The 21,215-nt window shown below is 46.8% G+C and overlaps 2 protein-coding genes and 1 long non-coding RNA gene across 3 annotated transcripts; 1 reads left to right on the top strand and 2 right to left on the bottom strand.

Moving 5' to 3' along the window:
- Window positions 1–3,426: 3,426 nt before the first annotated feature.
- Gpr135 (G protein-coupled receptor 135) lies at window positions 3,427–6,566 on the bottom strand. Its single transcript, XM_028858308.2, has one exon. The coding sequence runs from the start codon at window positions 6,538–6,540 to the stop codon at window positions 5,161–5,163; it is 1,380 nt and encodes a 459-aa protein (XP_028714141.1). The 5' UTR covers window positions 6,541–6,566; the 3' UTR covers window positions 3,427–5,160.
- A 3,406-nt stretch (window positions 6,567–9,972) lies between these two features.
- On the top strand, window positions 9,973–14,827 carry LOC119088987. The gene is made up of 2 exons (XR_005092749.1): window positions 9,973–10,603; window positions 14,019–14,827. It is a non-coding gene; the product is annotated as an uncharacterized LOC119088987 (long non-coding RNA).
- Window positions 10,988–21,193, bottom strand: L3hypdh (trans-L-3-hydroxyproline dehydratase). Its single transcript, XM_028858320.2, has 5 exons — window positions 20,476–21,193; window positions 16,722–16,891; window positions 14,533–14,655; window positions 14,309–14,446; window positions 10,988–11,543 (listed from the first exon to the last, which is right to left on the bottom strand). Exons 1-5 carry the CDS (start codon window positions 20,981–20,983, stop codon window positions 11,418–11,420), a joined length of 1,065 nt encoding a protein of 354 aa, XP_028714153.1. The 5' UTR covers window positions 20,984–21,193; the 3' UTR covers window positions 10,988–11,417.
- Between the last annotated feature and the right edge of the window lie 22 nt (window positions 21,194–21,215).

A 21,215-nucleotide genomic window follows, 5' to 3' on the forward strand; every position in this document is an offset into this window, starting at 1 on the left:
TAAAAAATGCTGTTAGACTTGAGCTTACCTAGATTCTGCTTCAAACAACATTGACTCCTTCGAGGAGGACTTCGGAACTCTCTATGTCTTTAGCCTATCTTGATCCCTGGACAAATTCTCTGAGCTATAGTGCTGAAGCCCAGAGAGGGAGAGCTGCGGGTCCAAAGCTGGGCAGGGAGAGCGGCCCTCTTCCTCTACAGTGAAATCTTAGTGTAGGTTGGGCCGTGCATTAAAAGTAGTCTGCCAGGTTGCCTATACTAGAATTAGGGCTCCGTCCGAAAAGGGAGCTGAGCTGGAAACAACCGTGGCTCTCCTTATTCTTGATTTAGCACAACTGAGGTGAAACATCAGGCCTTGGAGGCTGAGGTAGAAGAACCAACTTCTTGGCTGCACTCTCCTGGACCTTAGTTCATCAGAGGGCTGAGGAGCTGAGAATGCAGGACTTTCCCTTTTCCGGAATTATAGTAATTATCATAGTAATTCCAAGAGCTGGGGGAGACGAGAGCCATGCACTCTTGGAAAGTCCTACCTGGGGTCAGTAGAATGTCTGATGTTAGACTGATCTGACAGCAGAAAGAGGTTGGGGCATAATTCGAGTGCTGCAGATTTAATAATTCTCTCCCTTCAGTAAACTTTCTTGAAGAAGCATCCCATCATCTTCTGTTATGTCTTTAGATCAATACTAAGAGAATTCAGGGTATGATTATGCAGCAACAATGGGTGAAAGACCAGAGGCAGATTGATGGATGCCCCAAAGACACCATGGATGGGTGACCAGTGGCGAATAATGCCCACCAGACACTGACAGTGAATAAGTCCCTATCCCTGAACTCATGTTTCAGATAGAATAAAGGATTAGAGAAACATTGAGTTGCAGAAAAATAATGACTTTCTTGTGTCCTAAAACTGTGGATTGTGACTTAGATCAACTGTAAAGTGATAGACAATTGTTTTGATGAGTTTGTCTCATGGATGAAAGGAGAGACAGAGAGAAGAGAGAGGAGGAAGAGAGGAGAGGAGAGGAGAGAGAGGACAGAGAAGAACAAGGGAGCAGGAGAGCTAGTGTGTTGGTTTGAATGAGAATGGTCCCCATAGGCTCATATGTTTGAATATTTGGTCCCAGTTGGTGGAACTGTTTGGAAAGGATTCAGAGGTGTGGCCTTGTTGGAGGAGGTTTGTCACTGGGGAAGGACTTTGAGATTTCAAGAGCCCACGGCTATTCCCAGTTAGCTCTCTCTATTTCTTGTTTATGAATCAGGAAATAAAGCCACTGCTTTAGCTCCATGTCTGCCTACTGCCATGCTCCCCATAATGGTCATGACCTCTAACCCTCTGGAACCATGAACTCCAAATTGAACTCATTTTATAAGTTGCCTTGGTTATGGCGTCTTATCACACCAATATAAAAGTAACTAAGACAGATGGGAAACATTTTTCCCTTCTTGAGTGAGAGATAGAATGTACTTTGGGTGTTCATGAATGGGATTTGGTGGAGAAGTAAGGCTGAGGATGCCCAAGGAAAGAATGATTGAGAGAATGAAATTCCTGAGGCTGAAGATGGGCCTAGTTTCTGAGAAGTGCTGTAAGTCCAGGTTAGTGACTGAAATATCAATCTTTATATTCGTGTGTGTGTGTGTGTGTGTGTGTGTGTGTGTGTGTGTGTATGTACATATATATACACACATATACATATACATGTATACACACATACATACAAGTAAAAATGTAATCTTACAAGACGATAGGGTTGATGAAATGGTTAAGGGTATACTGAAAGGTCACAAACGTAGGAAGGGTGAGTTGACAAGTGGAAAAGTTCCTAAGGGCGCAGGGTAGAAGGTCCGAGGTAGGATTACAGAGTCTGGGTTCATAGGGTCTAATCAAGGAGATCCTAAATCTTTTCTCCAATTCTGCTCCTCTCCTCTGGAGGAGGCATGGAGAATATGGATGACTGGGACCATTAGCCCAAGGATTGGGATTATTTCAGAAAAAGAACTGCTTGAAATGGCTTCATACATTAAAAAACCAAACAAAACTCCACATATTTTACACAGCTGTTCTCCACATTAAACATATCATTTCTTTTAAATTTATGATACCCACTTTCTATTCCTCTGATAGCTGTCTATCTTTTTTGTTCCCACTGTCTTCTATAAATGAGAGGGGTGGTGTGGCACAGGGGTCAAAGGGACTTATGGGAAACTTTTTCAGATACGAATCTTGCATTTAATGCTTGCTGGTTGTACGACCTCAGACAGATCACACACCTCTGCACCTCAGATTTCTCATCTGTGAGTCAGGGTAAAGGACAGTACCCTACCCACAAGGCTGCCATGAAACTAAAAACTAAGCAGGCCAATGTACACAGCTGCTGAGTAGTGACTACTGTTACTGTTGCAGCCCAAATGAAATAAACGCTTCTGCAAGGACACGCTCTCTCTTCCCCTCGGCTAAGGGGTCCTGATTGTGGATGGTTCTTAACAAAGTGCAAGGCTCTCTGTGAGGCTGCAAGCCTTCTGCAGGCAGGCCCTGTGGTTTCCATCTGCTAGCTGCTTCAGCACCAAGAAAACTGCCCTTAGACGAAGCAAAAGTAAAGTGACACAGGGTGATGGGGATACGGTATCAGAACTTCTCACCCTTGTTTTCCCCGCCATTAGACAGATAAGGGAATTAGGGCTCTGAAGCTAAACAGAGTGCAGGGCAAATGCTACTCCTACCATCGAATAGCCATACAGCTGCCAATGAAAAGTCAACACACACAGGCACGCACAAACGCACACACCAAGCACGCACACAAGCACACACTCATGCATGCACGGTTCACCTACTTAGATCGGGACTTTTTTCTTTTTCCTCTTTAGTTACTAGCTATGATTCTGTTCACGCCTACCAGAATGGCTTCTGGAATCGTCTCTTTCATGACCACTGCTTCCCTAAAATGTCCTTTCCCTGACAATGGAGAGAGGAATTCCCTTTCTTCTTTGGGACCCAGCACCCTGTCACTTCCAATCTGTTGGATTTCACCCCCTGCACTCATCAGGCTGGTTTACTCCATATCGTATCGATTCTTCCTTCAGTTCTTCGTGGGGGACACTCCTCCACCTTGTATCACGCGTGCCTCCTTCGTCTAATCCCATACTCTTTCTACAACATAGAAGCAGAATTCCTGTGCTATCAATTTCATAATGACAAGACTATCATATCTCCTCAAACTAGAAGTGACTTCCGTTTTCTCACATGACCCAAAATCTCTCTCTCTCTCTCTCTCTCTCTCTCTCTCTCTCTCTCTCTCTCTCTCTCTCTCATACACACACACACACACACACACACACACACACACACACACACACACTCACACATGGTCAGGCAAAAACAGTAGGTACCCATTAAATGTTCTTCTGGTTGCATTAATCCTATAACCTTATGACAACAGGCTTTAGAAAGGAGGGCTTTTCCTCATCATCTTCTTGCCACATTGGCTGTTGCAATAACATATCCATATAATTTACAGACTTCTGACTGTGTGACACCTGGAGAATAAGAAGAATTAAAATATCCTTTGCTCATCAAGACAAGGATCATGTATTTCCATCTTTGATTACAAAGTAATGTTGTGCGCTCACCGGACACACAAAGACACACTAACAGACATCTTAAATACTTTACAAGAAAAATGATGCTGGCTAGTTCACAATGAAATCTTCACATAGCATGCATTCTCATACTTTTAAAAATGATTATTCAGCTACTGCCACAGACTACTGAATTAAAGAGAAGCAGCAGGAAGGAAGGACAAAATTGCAGTGACATTCAGTGTAAGAAATTCCGCATATACAAAGCATAGATTGTGCTTCTGGATTACTGTAAAAATTGTTTTTGCAAGTTTCTGAAAATATTTTCAGTTTTCTTGAGGTATCTCTCCAACCTTGTGCCTATGGACTTAAAACCCATCTTGTAATCCCATACCAATTATCATTCTAATGGTGACTATAATATTTGCTGCTAAAAAATTAATACTCAGCCTTCTAAATAGAAAGTATGTCCTCGTAGGACATTCTATGGCTGTTCCAAGAATGTGGCCATACTTTTCAAACTACTTTTAGAATTCCTCGTTGGAATCACATTTGGAAGCTAAAGGATAGGTAGACCAGTCAGTACTGGATATGTAAGGTGTATGTATAATACATACATGCCTATATACATATTCAGCAGGACTCACCTTATTCAAGCAATTTGACTTCAAATAACAGTTTGGGCTCTATCAAAAAACAAAAACAAACAAACAAACAAACAAAAGCACAGAGTTGCCCCAATAGACAAAGATTTTTCTAGTATGAAAGTTATTATTATTATTATTTTAATGAAAGCATTTGGAGTGGCATCCACACAAGCTATCAGACAGGAACAATGGTTTAGAGTAAGGACGTGGTTTCCCAAGACAGATGATTTGGGGGCTAAAATGGGCTTAGAAGGAAGGTGGGTTTTTATGTATAATGTTGGACTTCTGTTTAAACACCACATTGCGTTCATTTTGCCCTTTGGACCACTGAATTATATCTAGTAATAAACGACCTTTTCAGAAATCCTGAAGTTGTTTAAAATAGACTCAATTTAAAATTTCGCACAAAAATTCCGGGGGAGGGCACCAATCGGTGTGATGATGTTTCAGCTCTCAGCTCTAAGCACCCAAAGCAGGTCGGACTCCAGAATCTGGTTTCGTTGAATGCTGGTGAAGTACAGGGGGGCCCCCTCAAACAGATCCGAGGGTCTTAACTCATTCAAAAAAATCAGTATTTGAATAAATCTGTTCAGTTCAATGATTTTTGTTTGTTTCACAGTGTGATGATTCTTGTACTATGAGCTTTTCAGTAAGTGTGAATTTTATTTTGTGGCTTGTTAGCGCTTACACCTCCCAATGCTTGGCTGTGTGGCTTAAGATGGTTTCAGTTTTTGCATTTCACATTCTTTTCGGCACTTTTGAAGAAAGGGGGTGTTCCCTTGCGTCTTTTATGTTTGAGAATGAAGCGGTAACCCTCCCATTTCTGCTGTTTTAGTTGTAAATGTCTAGCTTTATGACATCCACAAGTCTCCCCGGATTCCCGCATCACTAAACGAAAGGGGTGGAACTTTGCTGTTACAAGCTGTCCACCCCAACCGTTCTTAGAGGCTACTATCCCGGGTTTCAGATTTGTGCTCTTTGCCGACTGCCGTAACCGGATCTGGTGGACCCTCTCCAAAGAAGAGCAGAACTGGGTTTTTGCGAGCCCACATGACCACTTCCCCTCCTGCCCCGCTAGCGCTAGCCAGGTTGGAGGAAGGCATCCTGCTACAAGCCCCTAACCTGCTGGCACAGCCATTTTGAAGACGATTGCGGCTTCTGGTCTGCAAACCTAGGCCTTGGCTGGGAAAAAAAGCATCCATGTTCCTAGTCCTGTACCCCTCCTCACGGTTGCGCCCTAGGAGCATAGAAATGTTGGGGTTGCGGATGGCATAGATGACAGGGTTGATAGCCCCATTGGCCCACGTCAGCCAGACAGCCACCACATTGAGCAGCGAGGGGGCCTGAGTGGCCTGACCCTGCCGAGTCGCAGCCAGAAGCACCAGGAAGCAGTAGGGGCCCCAGCAGCAGATGACGAAGACAATCATGATGAGCACGGTGGTGGCCGTGCGCACCTCGCTGAAGAAGCGCAGCACGCGCGCGTAGGTGGTCATCGGCCGCACGCGCACGTCCGACAGGCGCACGGTCTTGCAGATGTGGTAGCGGCAGAAGCACATCAGCAGGAAGGGCAGCAGGTAGCAGGCCACCACCAACCCCACGCTGTAGGCGGCGCCCAGCTGCGCGGGGTCTGGAGAGGTCCGGTAAAGGCAGCGGTGGAAGCTCTGCGGAGCCGGGGGTTCCCGGGGCGCCCGAAGCAGCTCCCAGGGCAGGGAGAAGCCGAGGGCAGCCAGCCACGCACCGGCCAGCAGCTGCAGCGCGCGCCGCCGGCCCAGTTTGTCGCGCGGCGGCCGCACGATGGCGCAGTAGCGGTCCAGCGAGATGAGCGCCACGCTGAACGTGGACACGATGCCAAAGCACGAACTGAAGAAGCGGCTGGCGGCGCAGAAGCTGCGCCAGGGCCCCGAGTCTCCCGGGGGCGCGAACAGGTCTAGGAAGGCGGCAGGTAGACAGAGCAGCGCGGTGAGCAGGTCCGACAGGGACAACGACAGGATGAAAGCATTGGTGACCGTGCGCAGCTGCCTGTGCTTCACGATCACCCCCATCACGGCGCAGTTGCCCAGGCTAGACAGCAGGAAGATGAGCAGGAGCACGAGCGCCTGGGCGGCCACCGCCGCCCCGTGCCACAGCAGCGGCGCGGGTCCCCGAGGCCCCGCCGCCTCCGGCCGGCCCGCATCGCTCTGGTTTCCCAGCGTTACCGTGGCTACTGCGCTGAAGGACAGCGCGGCCGCGGTGGCCGTGGAAACCGCCCCGCCCGGATGCGCGCTGCCCGGTAAGGCCACGCTCGCGGGCGGCCGGCCAGGGGGCCGCGCCTGCTCCTCCATGAGGCTCCGTGCGGGCCGCCGCTCTGCTCATCCCGCAGCAGGGTGAAGGGCTGAGCCGACCCGAGCGGCCGCCGCCGCGAGGAGTGGGTGGGGCTCGGCCGAAACGGGGCGGTCACCACCCGGGACCGGTGGAACCTTGACGTGGGTTCCAGGCGTTGCCGAGGGAACCGCCTGTTTACGCAGGAACGCAGGGCGGGACACCAGCCGGGTACCCCAGAAAACCAGCCCACATCGTCTCCTTTCCCAGTCCGAGGTGCCCCAGCCAGGGTCTGCGTGTCTGAGGGCTGGTATGGTCCACCTCCGGCACCCTGCCATGCCAGAGACAGCCAGACCACCCCGCATACGAATGGCAGATTCAACGGAGGTGGGCTTGCTCTTTCCTGTCGGGCGCAGATACCCTACGGGGAAGGCGTTGTGAGGGACTGATGCTGTGGATATCTCTGGTGTACGCAGGTAGGAAAGGAAAAGAGTCCACATCTGGAGTTCTTAAACTTGGAGGGTGGGGGTTATTTTGAGTCAGCAACAGAAACACCCAGAGGGCGCGCTACACATGACTAGGTTCCAATCTGTTTCAGATGATGTAGCTCTGGGGTGGGAACCAAGAATTTGTATGGGTGGTGGTGAGGATGGTCCAAGGGCCACATTTTGACACTTTTAAAAGTACTGATGTCACGAACTTGTTTCAATAGATGTCTTGCTGACACTCAATATTCCTGAGTCTGGGCTCCGATTCTGAACAGATGCTCTCAAAGACTAGCATACGGATCTAGGAGGGAAAATGGCATCTACTGTTCAAGGTCCTGAACCTCTGACAGTAACTGGTTAATGCATGGGGTTCCCCCGCTTTTACCGTCTGGCCTCTGGAATGTGATTTGTGTGGTATATAAGGCATTGCCAGCCACAGGCACTGGGGAGAGACAGGACCAGGAAAGGCCTGGCTGCCCAGCAAAGTTGCATCTCTAGACTGTGGCTATGGCCTTGAGGAGCAAACGCTTGATTCAACCCTCCGGTTACCTGTGCTCTTTAAAGCAACTGTTTGCAACGGTGGGTCCGGGGCCAGCAACATCATCAGCATTGCTGGAGAACTGTCAGCAATGCAAGATCTGCTGATTTGACACTTGGGAGGAGGTCCAGACGCTCGTGCTTCGACAAGCTCTCCAGGAGATGCTTACGCACCTACAAGCTTGAGAAACTCTTAAAGAATGACTAGGATGCTCTCAGGTCTTGGAGTCCGTACTAGTGCTCAGGGGATTATTTCAATGTCTGCTACAGGAGACTTAAGAGTCTCAATAGACGTGCATTTAAGGATTCCTTGGTATCAGCCTTACCCAGTCTGGGCCAGATCATTCGTTGTTGGTGAGAGTTGTTCCGTGCAGAGTCCTTAGCAGCATTTCCAGTACCTGCCTGTTGGATGCCAGCAACACTTCTCCCGGCTGCAACAACTAACACGGTCTCCAGAAACTGCCACATTCCCCTTGAGGGTAGACACAACCCCAGCTGACAACCATTCAATATGAAAATATAGTACCTAGAGATTAATTTATTTAATAAATTCAACTTCAACCATTAATGCTTAGTTTTCGGAAAGAGCAAATAAGGGTCCTTGCCCCAAAAGATTTAGTCTCATGCAAACACAAATGTATTACAAGGAAATATCTGTTTTTACAAAATGCAAGAATGAAATTCAACGGCAATTACGTTGCTAGGGTAGTTGATAAAGACTTTGTATACCAAACTGGACTACTGAGAAGGGAGAGGAGAGAAGAAGAGCTATGGTGGACGCAAACATGACCTCAAGAAGATAATGTTGAAGTTGTTGGCGTCTGCATTCTAGGCAACAGGCAACTGGGGGAGTAAAAGGGAAACGTCTATGGTCTTCTTGGGACAGGACCTGTGTGCTGTGCTATGGAGGCTGAACTTCATGGAGGAAGAGGTGTAATCAAACTAGCAGTTGACCTTTGCCAAACAAGAGTCATCATAGTCAGGTACATGGTTCAAGGAGGCAACAGGGACCTCACGCCCTGTGCTTGCTCCTTTCCTTGTCTACTCCAGCGTCCTTCTCTCTGCCAGTTCATGTTTTCCTACTGGAACCCAGCCCTCTTCCCTCTGCAGTTCCAAGACTTCCAAGACTCTCCATTCCTAACTACATCCAAGGGCATGAACTGGGTAACTCAGGGGCAGGACAGTGAGTGAAAAAGAAACAGATACTGAATAGGATGCCAGGGGGTGGTTAAAACTAGAAGCCGTTAAGGGGGCAAAGCATGGCAGGTGGGTGATACAGGTAGGAAGACACAATGGTACATTTTCCGGTGTCATCTCAGTTTGAAAGCGGCTTGTGGAGGTCAGCTCCATCCTTTACCCAAAAGACAGACTTTTCGAGTATTTTAGAGCGAAGAGAAGTTGCTTGGTAAGGGCACACTCACCTGTGAAACCTGGACCCCAACAGGTAATTAACATAGATTTGCCAAAAAGTTTTGCTACCAAAGGGGAGTCTCCCTCCAGACACACACCTCAGAGTGTTCGAAATAGCTCAACCTAAGCCCAGTCGACAAGATTTTCACTTTAGGCCTTTAGGTTAAGAGCTACACAGAAGTATGAACATTGTCTCAAAGAGGAATAGGACACAATGTGTGAGTTTTGAGGATTGAAAGATGGCCTGTTTCTTAAGAAATCTAGAAGCTTTGGAACAAGAAGGAGGTATGGATCTTGGCTCACATAATTCCAGCATCATGTGCAACTGGGGGCTGACTACCAACCCAGTGGTCTGGGGAGCCTCACTGAGCTACTCTGTGGGTGACCTTTGCACCAAAAAGTTGGAAGTCCTGCTCCAATGGGTACCACACTTGACTGCCAGGATCCAGCAGCAGTGTCCGGCACGGGATTGATGAACCCTTCGGGGACACTTAGAACTGACAGGCCAGTTTCCAGAGAGTAATGATGCAGAAACCAGACAATGGTTGACTACACCAGGAGAGTGTATCTAGAAGCTTCACTCCCGAGGGAAGGAGTTAGGGGTGGAAGCAAGCTAGAAAGAGGAGTGCTTGTCACCATCTTTATCATGAACACATTTATATGCTTCGGGGAGGCCACTGAGGGGACGGAGGTGGTGGGTGCTATGGTTTGTTGATGAGGTTAAGCCTTGAGATGGCCTGGGTTGCAGGGAGCAGTATTAGCAGCAGAATCAACATTGCTCCAATTTGAATGCCAGAGGAGGTGGGGTTGATCTCCCTAGTCTTTCTCACTCCGAGGGAGGCAGAGCCAGCACAGGATAGATCAGAGCAGGGTTTCTCAACCTCCCAAATGCCGCCACCCTTTAGTACAGTTCCTCATGTTGTGGTGATCCCAACCATAAGATCATTTTCATTGCTACTTCGTAATTGTAATTTGTTACTGTTATGAATTGTAATATAAATATCTGTGTTTTCTGGGGGTCTTAGGCGACCCCTGGGAAAGGGTCGCAAGACCCCCAGAGGTTGAGAACCACTGGATTAGATGTCAGATGTTAGGTAATACCAGTTTGTTGGCGTCACAGTCTCTAAACTGACAATACCAGAGCGATTCAGTTTTGTTTTGCTTTTTCATATTCTAAATCTAGCAAGCAGCTGATTGTTGAGAGTCAGGTGGATCCAAGGCTTTCTCAGAGGTCCCCAGGAAAGGACAAAAGGAACCTAGTTCAGTGTCCTTGCCCAGGGGCAGACTTGGCCAAGTCCAGTCTGGGGCTGGAGCCAGGACCTAGAAGGAGTCCGACTTTCCATTCCTGGGAATGTGGCTTTCCCCACTGAAGAGATTGGCGTTATCAGTCCCAGGGACTTTGTGTGCTTGGCCTGTGATAGCCCTGAGGTATCCTGTGCTCCTCTTGTGCAGCACTGCTTGATGAACTTCCTGCTGACTCTGTCCCATTTCCCCCCTGCAAACAGGATACAAGATGGCGTTCTTCTTAATAAACTTGCTTGGCATAAGACAGAGCTTGTGGGAGACCTCCTGGGCCCACCTTTTCTATCTTCTTGATCTCTGAACTCCTGGACTTTCCTCATCAGTACTGAAGAACAACTTACTGGCCAAGGTCAGCCGATAGAACATGAGATGCTTTTCACTGTAAAGGCTCACAGATTAATTTTTACTTCACATCTGTATTTCAATAATGTAGCATGAGGTCATAGAATCAGTCCTTAGAACCAGCAAAGGAAAAACAACCAACCAAACGCACACCAAACAAAAGACCACTCCCAAACCAAAAAGAGCACCATCTTAGAGATGGCAAAAATCTGGTTACGAGTTGGTCTTTGCAGCATCGGTCAGTGACTTTGTGTCACATGGGTGCCAGAGGGTGCTGATGATGGGGGCCCCGCAGCAAAGGCAATACCCCAGCAGCACCCATAACAATGCCTGCCAAAGAACCCGAGCCTGTGTGGTCCTTCAAGATTACTCATGCCAAGTGTTGAGAACCTTGTAATAACCACATCCTCAGCATGTTGCTTTATTTTACTTAAACAGGAACATTAAAATAACAAACTCACCAAGTTTATTATTGTGTGGTCTATCACTGAAGCTATCATTCAAAGAAACTTTAAAACAAAGAACTGTCATTTCCACAGCATGGATTAAGTAACTAGGTTTTAATTTTGCCCTCTATACTAATGATTAAAAAGTTTCTGAATTTTTAGCACTTTGTATGCCACATCAGTGATATGTATGCTCAAAAGGTTTGCAAATATGAAGTATAATGAATGCCTTGCATTTAGCTATAGTGTACTGTCTTAGAAAGTGTAAAAATTAGCCTATATGTGTCACTGGACGCTGGTTTTCATGTGATACAGAGAAAGCATCACTCAGAGGTAATTACTTCAGAAGGAAAACCTTGAGACTTCTGGAAAAGGTCACTTGAGAAGGAAGCCATCCCTCAGCGGGTCGTCATCTTCCACTGTCAGGCTCGCTGTCCCTGTGTAATGGGCTTGTCCTGCCACTTCCACTACGACGGCCTTGAAGTCCCCACACTTGGATTCCTGGAGAAAGAAGACAAAAGGAGCAAACTAAGAATCCTGCAGCTGTGTGGTGTCTCTAGGGCTGGGCTCTTGGCTCTTACACCTAGAGAAACCCACATGCTGATCCCTCAGCACAGGAAGGTTTTTAAGGGGGGGTGACAAGGTCAGATGTGTGTTTTAGTTAACTGGAAAGAGAGGGCACATGGGAGAGAGACTAGCACCCCAGAAACCTGCTAAGAGGGAACCCCAGGCTACACAGTGATACTCAGTCACAAAAAAAAAGAAAAAAAAAAAAGAAAAAGAATTCTGAGTCCTGACGGACACCTGGAGTCACAGTGCAGTATTTAGTGAGGAGGGAGAAGGAGAATACAAGCTAATCAGGAGGTAGAATTGATAGCCTGACAATGCAGACGGAGGGGAATTGTGACTATGACAAATTTGACTGTAGTTTCTACCTTGGAAGTGACATTTAAGCCATTAACAGAGCACGGGGGTGGAGGAGGGTGAGGTGGGGGAACACGCAAAGAAGGATAGAAGGAAGGGAGGAGTTTTTAGTATGCAGAGTTTAAGATACTTAGGTAGTCACTTAGAAATGAGCATAGTGATAGTGAACTTCTCAAGTGTTAGACTGGACAGAGGGACAGGACAGACAGAGTTGGGATGAAGGTTTGGGACTTATCTTCAGCAGATGGTTAAGAACTGAAGTCCAGGAAGTAGATGAACTCATCCTGTGTCATCAAATTCGGGAAAGACTAGAAGGAAGCTAAGGACCAAATGCTGGACCACTGAATTGGAAGGACAGGGAATGAAACTGGGAAGGCATCTTCAGGGATCCTGGAAGACACAGCGCTCCTCTGCACACGGAAGGAGTGCAGTGCACTGGGGAATCGCAGGCGTGAAATCAATAGTTGCAATTTTGCTGTGTTTTGAATATGAATTGTCCCCGCGGGCTAATGCGTTTGAACACTTGGCTCGCAGGTGCTGGTGCTCTTCAGGGAAACTGTGGACCCTTTAGGAGGTAGAGACTCACTCACGGGAGGAAATGGGTCACTTGGGGTGGGCCTTAAGCTTTTATACCCAGCCCACTTCCTGTTCACCCTGCTTCCTGACAGCCTGCCTCCTGCCACCAGGCTTCCCCTTTGCTGCTGGGTCTTCCCAGCCATCAGGGAACACATTCCCCTGAACTGTAAGCCAGAATAAAACCTTCTACTCGGTATCTGGCCACAGAAATCATAAAAGTAGTAACACAAAATCTTACCTGTAGTGTCTTTGATTTTCTAATTTTTAAAATAAGAGTAACTGAAAGCCGAGGTAAAATGACAAATATAAAATCAAGGTACAGTAGTTTCATTATCTTTTTGTTTTTGTTTTTGGAGACAGGGTTTCTCTGTGTAGTTTTGGTGTCTGTCCTGGATCTCGCTCTGTAGCCCAGGCTGGCCTCGAACTCACAGAGATCCACCTGGCTCTGCCTCCCAAGTGCTGGGATTAAAGGCATGCGCCACCACCGCCTGGCTCATTATTTACCATTTTGGCAGTGCAGGTTGGACCCAGGGCCTCGTGTTTGCTGAGCAGTGCTCTCCCACTGTGGTGGTCTGAATGAGTATGTCACCGGGGGGCGGGCTTTGAGGTCTTAAACGACTCACACCACTCCGGTGTGAGTCTCCTCTGCCTCCTGCTTGCCACTGGAGATGTGGGTTTTTAGCTGCTGCTGCTACTGTGCCTATGATGATCTAGAGTCGTGTGAGGTTCAAATGAAATAGCATGCCTAAAGTTCTTAGCTTGGAAACTGGCACACAATGAACTTCCTAGTAAATCCTGAAGGTGACTGTTTTATCTCCAGTCTCAGATTTTGAAGACATCGTGTTCCTCATTATTGCATACAGAATAAATGGTTTGGTATATTATAAAATCACTGTGTGATATGTGGATTCCTAGCTTAAAGATAACTCAGTATTCAGAAAAAAAAAAAACAACTTAAAAGCAGCTACATCAGGGTAGACATCTTCCTATGTGAAGGGCTCTCTAGAGTACATCCATTCACTAATGTAGATTAATCACTTTATAACAGGTTTCATTCACTACTGAGTAGACTCACTGTTAGCACATCTGCATTTGAATCCATTACAAAAATTCTCTTCTTCACAACTCACATCTTTTAGGTACGACTCTTTGAATTACAATACTTTTACAGAACAAGTAAAAAACCCAAAAGGCTCCAAACACTAATGTAGCACTTCTCAGGTCTTTTGGTCTCAAGATCCCTTTACACTTAATATTTGAGGGCTTCCAGAAGTTCTTCTTTACGCATGCCATATCTCTCAGTACTTATTGGGAACTAAAGATATTTGTTCATTGTTTCATTGAAAAACAAACTGATTACACAGTTATGTATCACACTTTTTGTAAATAAAAATAACTGTTTGCAGAAACGTTTTAAATGAGAAAAGCGGCATCATTTTACAGTCTTGAAAGCCTCTCTCTTGTCTGTCTCAATAGAAACAGCTGGATTCTCATCTGCTTCTGCATGCAGTCATTCATGTGTTTGGGCTATCCCTTATCACGTAGCGAGTGAGTGAAAAGCAAACCATGTCTGAATGTTATGATGAACATAGTTTTGATCCATGGACAGCACAGTGGGTCAAACCAGAGGCGCCAGCACTACACTCTGAGAATTGATTGTTGGACAGAAGTTCTTCCAGGCCTGCTTTCAAGTGCCCGTCTACGAGTACAGTGACGAAACTTCCGCAGCGCCCCGCTCCCGCCTCTTTGGTCAGCGCCACACTCACCCTCACAGCACGCCCCGTGAACACTGAGCCAGTGACGCTACTTCTGAAGGTTCTGGTCTGGTTCAGTGGCAGAAGGCCCTTGTGGTACTGCAGAGCAATCCGGGCGGTCACTCCCGAGCCCGTGGGGCTCCTGTCGACCTGTTTCAGAATCAGGAATGACAGGAGGTGAGTGTTCTCCATCAGCTGCTCCTGGTGTTTGCGCCTAACAGCTGCTGTCCTGATACCTGTTCATCTGCAAAGACACAGATGTTGGTGGTGGGCTCCTCGCTGTAGGCGTCTTTTCCGTCTGTTAAAATAGTGCCATACAGAAAACCAAGGTCTTCACTCTCGGGGTGGGTGATTTTAAACTGCAAATAAAGTGGCCATATGTAAAATGTTTTGACTCAAATTTTGTCTTTAGAAATAATGTCAACAACAGACTCTCAAGACATAATTTTCTCAATATGTACCGTTTTTGAAATTACCTTCTGGGATAAGCCTAAATAAATGCTTGATATTATATTGCTCTCTAGATATAAACAGTTTTATTGGCAGTTATGATTCGTACGTTGAGTTTCTGCTGAGGTAGCTGTTCTGTGTCTAGCCTCAACTCACCAAGCAGTCCTAGTTTATACACATGCCCAGCACACACCCTCTGTGAAGTGCTGAAGTCATGAGGGTTAGTCCACAGGCTGGTTATGCCTGAGCTAAAACCATCACATGGGAGGGGAGAATGTGGGGAATCCAGCAGAGTAAAACTTTTTAAAAAGAAAGTTAGATTCAGAGGCTACTGGTAAGAAAGAAACAATTGGATGAAGAGGAGAAAACAGAACGCAATTAGAGGTTCCATGAAAAGCAGTGAGTGCACAGAGAGAGAGAAACACAGCCCAGGGCGGTGGGTAAGTAGATCTAGCCCCAAAGGCATAATGGTATGCTTCCAGTACTCGGGAGATCCAGTAGCTGAGCTTTTCCTGGATTTATGTGATATTTGACAGTAATGTCTGAAATCACCATACTCATCTTCATACGTTTACCACGTGCCACTTAAACAGACCTGGGTTCCTAAAGTCCAGTCTATCAAACCAAGTTAAAGAGACGTGCAAACTTGTTTTATCACTGCCTAAAATCCCATGCCTCCCTCCACTACTGCGCATGTCACGGGGGTGCTGGCTCCTTCCACTGGATCAGGCTTCTGGGACACTGGGGTTTGCCCTTCCCTGGGGTCTACCGCATCAAGCTTCGTGTCCGACATATGCAAGACATTCTTGTTAAATACGCAATAAGAGAGTAAGGCTGAACTTAGAGTGCATGAACTTTAGACCTTGCTCTACAAAAGGTCTTTCCCTAAATCTGCATCAACAATATGGTTGGCTAACAACTGACAAAGGGATTCTTATGCCCAATACTTCCATGATGGTATGTCAATTCTCTCAAAGTACAAGGGACTCCGGATTCTCTCAGAGTCCACCCTTTGCCATTATCATCCTGCTGAGCAGTTCAACTTTAACAGGAAGCTTAGAATTACTCCTTTTATCAAGTAAATGAGGCCCCCTTTTCTTGGTTTCATTCAAAAATGAAGTGGAACTTTTTTTGTATTAAAATTTAAGCCATGAGCTGTTTAGCTGAGAGGAAAGAAAACTGATGTAAATTATTAGAACTTACCCTGATAGAATAATTCTGTATATTGGTATTGATTGCCCCAGAAAATGGTAATTTCAAATAGTAAAATGCTGCGTATTTTCTTTTAAAAGTATTTATTTTATGTATGCTTTGCCCACATGCATGTCTATGTACATGTGTGCATGGTACTCAAGAAGCCAGAAGAGGACACTGGATTCCCCTGGAACTCGAGTTAAGGACATGGTTGTGAGCTGCCATTTATGTGCTGGGAATGAACCCGGCTTTACTGCAAAAGCAGCCAGTGTTTTTAACCCCTCAGCCATCAATCACTCCAGCCCAGGGCTACACAGTTTCATTTTTCTACCTGCTATAAATTTTGACAAACTAAAGCCTTTGCTAAGTGAGCCTATGATATGATCAATACAAGTATATCAGATACCACCCTGCTGTTTTTTGTGACCACTAATTAAATGTCATGTAACATTCAAATACTGTACTGTTCTTTCATCTGAGTCCAGGCTCAAGGTGGGCTGGCAGAACTCTGCTAGAAATGAAAGAATACTCTAGAGTTACTTACTACCTAAACTGACGTGATTAAAAAAGTAGGAAACCCAAGACACGTGAAGGTGAGGTTATGAGAGCTCTCAGTGTCAAAGCGAGATTTCACAAGTGCCATGCTAGAGCCCATTAGGCAGTACACTATTCTCAGTGTGATAAAGAGTTGGGTGCGTTTATGTCTGATTTCCTTACGGATGTGATCTTTTGTATTTAAGCACCCAGGGAGGCATTTGTCATTAGCAGTACTGGGACTCACCTGTGCTTTCACGGCCTCTGTCACGGTGCTCGCGGCCTCCACAAGGTCCCTCGTCTTTGCAGATGACACATCAAGTCCCAATTTTTCTGCACTAACAAATGCATAAAATGCCCCACCATATGCAATGTCCATCACCAACTTTCCATGTCCAGGAACATCCACCGTGAGGTCTAAAAGAGGCATTTCACAGGCAAGTTTGTTAGAAAAAAAAAATCACATTGCTTTAATCATGTTTAAAGGAGAAACTTTCACAATAAAAAGGAATGAAGCAGAAATCCATTTTCAAAATAAGTGTTGGGTAAATGAGAGCAATGTGCATTTCCTTGTTTAACTTGGCGGTTTGCGTAAGTTAGAATATATCTGGATGTTGTGTTTCTCTTTGGTTATACGTACATATCTGTTAACTGCTCTGAGGTTCTTTTGTAGGAAACATCATGGAGGGTGAGCAAGAGATGGGGAAGCTCTGAGACAGCCACCTGTGAACACCATGAAGGAATACATACTAGTAGGAAAGGCTTCAAATGGGATTTGAATGCTATTCACAAACTGGTCATCCTCAGTTATAATGCCAAAACAAGTTCCAGAGACGATTTCTTTTAAGCTGGGTATAGCAGCACATTCCCCTAGCAGCAGCACTGGCTTGCAGGTATACACCGCAATGCCTGGCTGACACTTTTCTTACATAACTAAATTACCGACATTGGAAACTGAGAGACCATGAGTACATCCCATGTGCCAGAACATTGCCTACACTAGCCCCTTAACTACTTCAGTGCTGAGAGACAGGTACTATTATTTAAAACCCTCCCACAATTCTGAGAAAACCACCAAGTAAGTGTTGGGGCTCGGAGTCAACCTCAGAAGCAGTTGACTCTGACGTCCCAACCCTTTCCCCGGAAATATGTAACCTGCATTTATAACTCAATTCCAAATCTAACGTCTTTCCTTCTGTCCATGCAAGCTCATCACTGGGATCCTAAATTATTTCCTTCAGGTAGCCCTTAGGACAAGCCCCCCAGAAGAGTAGACCCCACGTGGAAGATTGCAGAGTTACAGGATGAAGAAAACAGCCTTTTCTCAAGTTCAGCTAGACAAAGACAAAATTTCAATCACATAGTATGAATATCACATCACTATGTATCACATAGTATGAATGAGGTTGGATCTATGAGTTTTCCAGAAAATCAGAATGTAGCTCTGTGAACTGCAAAAATGTTAAGGATGAAAGGCTAATCTGCCAGGCTTGGGTTTGGATCCTGGTTCTGCTACTCAGTGCAGCTTCGCTGTCCTTGCACAGAAAATGGGATTGCTATGTCCCCTACGAGAGCCGTTTTGAAAATTCCATGCAGTAATACGTGGAGACTACCCAGCAGAGGTTAGTAGGCATGGCAAATGTTAATGTGAACGCCAAAGTTTAATTTCCAACAGGAATGGCGTTCTCGAGAGGACCAGATAGCCACAACTGCCAATCGGCACATCCTCCAAATTTCATTGACTAGCTACTCTTCAACTACTATTCATTACAGTCTACTGTAATATTACTGCTAAGTCTACTGTTGTAGACCCCTAGGATACAGTGAACATAACAAATGTAATTCATCATGCTGGGGTGCAGTGAACTCTGGAGCCCTCCCAGGTGGGGACTAGTTGCACCTCCATTTCACAGATGGTGACTTTGCAGAACAAGGTCACTGCGATGGGAAGGGGCAGATCAAGGCTCTCCAACACCATCCCTCTGCCTGCCTTCTATGTGCTTCTGAAGATGCAAGGGTTCCTTTTCTAATGCTTCAGCGTGACCCTCAAGTCCACAAACAGGGATGCTGTCTGGAACTCTGGTACCTAAAGGTTTGGCTAGCTCTCTCCTTACCAACCTGGGACTAATATGCAGGTGATGCTGCTGCTGCTGCTGCCAGTTGTGGGGTCTCCCAGAGTGGACTCTGTAGTCTGCTGCCTGAGCTGCCTAGGGAGAAATTAGGTAGCCAGCTAGCTAAACGGCTTTAAAAAAAGTCATAAATTATCTCCCTCAAGTGCCAATCTGGTTGTGATACCCATTCAAAGGGCATCGAATTCCACAGTGGCATTCATCACCACGGGTGTCTGTCTACTGAGGTTACTCCAAGCCTGTTCTGATACAGTGGCATTCACACTCAGGCTGATCTAGAGTCTAATTATTCAGGAGGATCAAGAGCAGATTTTCTAAGAATGTTTGCACGGCTTGAAGACTTGGGAGAAAAGCAGTGTTATGTAACCTTATTCTTGGATTGACTAAATGAGCTCCCAGATCACTTCCAGTCAGATATTAAATGTCTGCACTGAAAAATTCAATCCTGCAGGTGTGTCTGGTTTTCCACTATGGCAAAGTTCATGCTAGAGAGCTACGCACCCCCATAGACAATAAGAAACAGGTAAACCACTGGGAAAAAACCCTCAGTGTTTTAAGTAACTTTACGTTTTATGTTGGGCCACATTCATAGCTAACCTGGGGCACATGGGCCCTACAAGATACAGGCTGGATGTTCTTGCTAGCAGTGGCTCTCAACCTTCCTAATGCTGCGACCCTTTAATACAGTTCCTCATGTTGTGGTGACCCCCGACCATCAAATTATTTCTGTTGCGACTCCATGACTGTAATTTTGCTACTGCTATGAATTGTAAAGCAAATATCTGTGTTTTTGGAGGGTCTTAGGGGACCCCTGTGAAAAGGTCGGCATCCCCAAAGGGGGTGGGGTCGTGACTCACAGGACAACTGGGATAAAAGATAAAACACCAGCTGCCAGGTGATTCTGAAGAGGTATGTTCCTCTACAGATGACCACCATGGAAAGATAACAAAGGATCTATAGCAGAGAACCCAAAAGATCTGTTCATGTGTCTGTACGTCCAGGAAACAAGTCCATATATCTTGAAGTCTCTGCTTCTTGAACATTTTTTCAGATATTTAAAAATTTCTACCAGCACTCAGGACGCAGAAGGCAGGTCGATTTCCGTGTGACGGAGGCCAGCCTGGTCAACATAGAAGTTCCAGGGTTTCATTCTAGCTGGGGCTGCAGAATGAGACCCTGTCTCAAAACAAAACAGTCAACACATATTCACCTTTAAAAAGAAAAATTCTAAGAATGTTTTATACACTCCTTTTTTAATCCTAAGAAGCTCTGGGAATAAATGAAGGTACAGACTCAGTCAGGGATTCAGCGGGTTGTGCCTCCAGGCGAGAGCAACAATATCTTCACTTGCAAATTTAGTTCTTTCATAGTCCTTTGGTTCTCCAAAGCCAAGGGGTCTCACTGTGTAGCCCATGCTGGCCTGGAACTGACATTCTCCCCCCTGCAGAGGGAAGGCACTTAACAGCTGAGAAAAAGACAGGTCATATTTCAGTAACTTATTAGGAGTAATGTTTTTACCAAGCATATTCTAAACTAGACTGAACTCTGGCACACACACTGCCCTTTGCTCTTAACTTCATTCTGCTGTGAAATATCTACGAATGCCTGCAAAACTGGAGTTGGAATCTTGTGTAAAGCAAGCACAGAATTCTTCATCACTCCACTCAAAGCCCCCCCAAGTCTTGCATGGACGGATAGGCTCTGATTTGCATCCAAGACGCTGAGGCGTGTTAGCAGTAATCTGGAACTACCCTTTTGTGAATTACGAGAGCAGGCAGGGTGGGTTAGTTGCACAGGTTTATTCAGCACAGAACTGTGGTTAGATTCGTCTCGAGTGTGTCCCAACCGGGCCTAGAGTGTCTCACCCTTTACCTGAGGCTAGGACGAAGGCTGGGACGCTGTGGAAGCGCACAGGGCCGCAACTGCGGCCACCTTCACATGCCACGAAGGCGGCCACCAGCCCGCAGGGGCAGTGGATGTTGACCTGTGTCTCCCGGGCGCCTTCAGGGGGAGCGGGCACCAGTCCAAAGTCAAGCGCGAAGCGGCCTAGCGCCAGCACCGCGTGGCCGCACATGGAGCTGTAGCCTTCGTTGTGCAGGAACAAGACTCCCAGGTGCGCCTCGGGCAGCTCGCTGGGCACCAGGACCGCTCCGTACATGTCCCGATGGCCGCGGGGCTCGAACACGAGCCGCCGCCGCACGTAGTCGAGGTGGTGACGCATGTAGCGCCGCTTGGCCAGCAACGTGGGCCCGGCTACCTCCGGGCACCCGGCGTACACGATGCGCAGGGGCTCTCCGCCTGTGTGCATGTCCACCACCGACAGTGCGGGGGTCTTCGGGTCGTGCGGGGGCAGCCGGGCCACTGGCAGCGCCGCCTCCATCGTCTGGGTGCAGGGGTTGCCGCTCAGCACAGCGGTGCTCTCTCCAAGCGAGGGATAAACGCCAAGTCCCACGGGAGAACGTGCAAGGCCGGTGGCAACCTCCGGGCCAGGTCTCGGAGCGGAGACGAACCGGCCACAAGCGCCTGGAAGCTTAAAGCGGGCGAGCCCTCCGGGTTCCGAGCTAGACACACGGCGGGGGCGGGGCCTCGGGGAATTAGACACGCGGCAGGGG

The sequence above is a fragment of the Peromyscus leucopus genome, chromosome 14, assembly GCF_004664715.2.
Source record: "Peromyscus leucopus breed LL Stock chromosome 14, UCI_PerLeu_2.1, whole genome shotgun sequence".
Lineage (NCBI taxonomy): Eukaryota > Metazoa > Chordata > Mammalia > Rodentia > Cricetidae > Peromyscus > Peromyscus leucopus.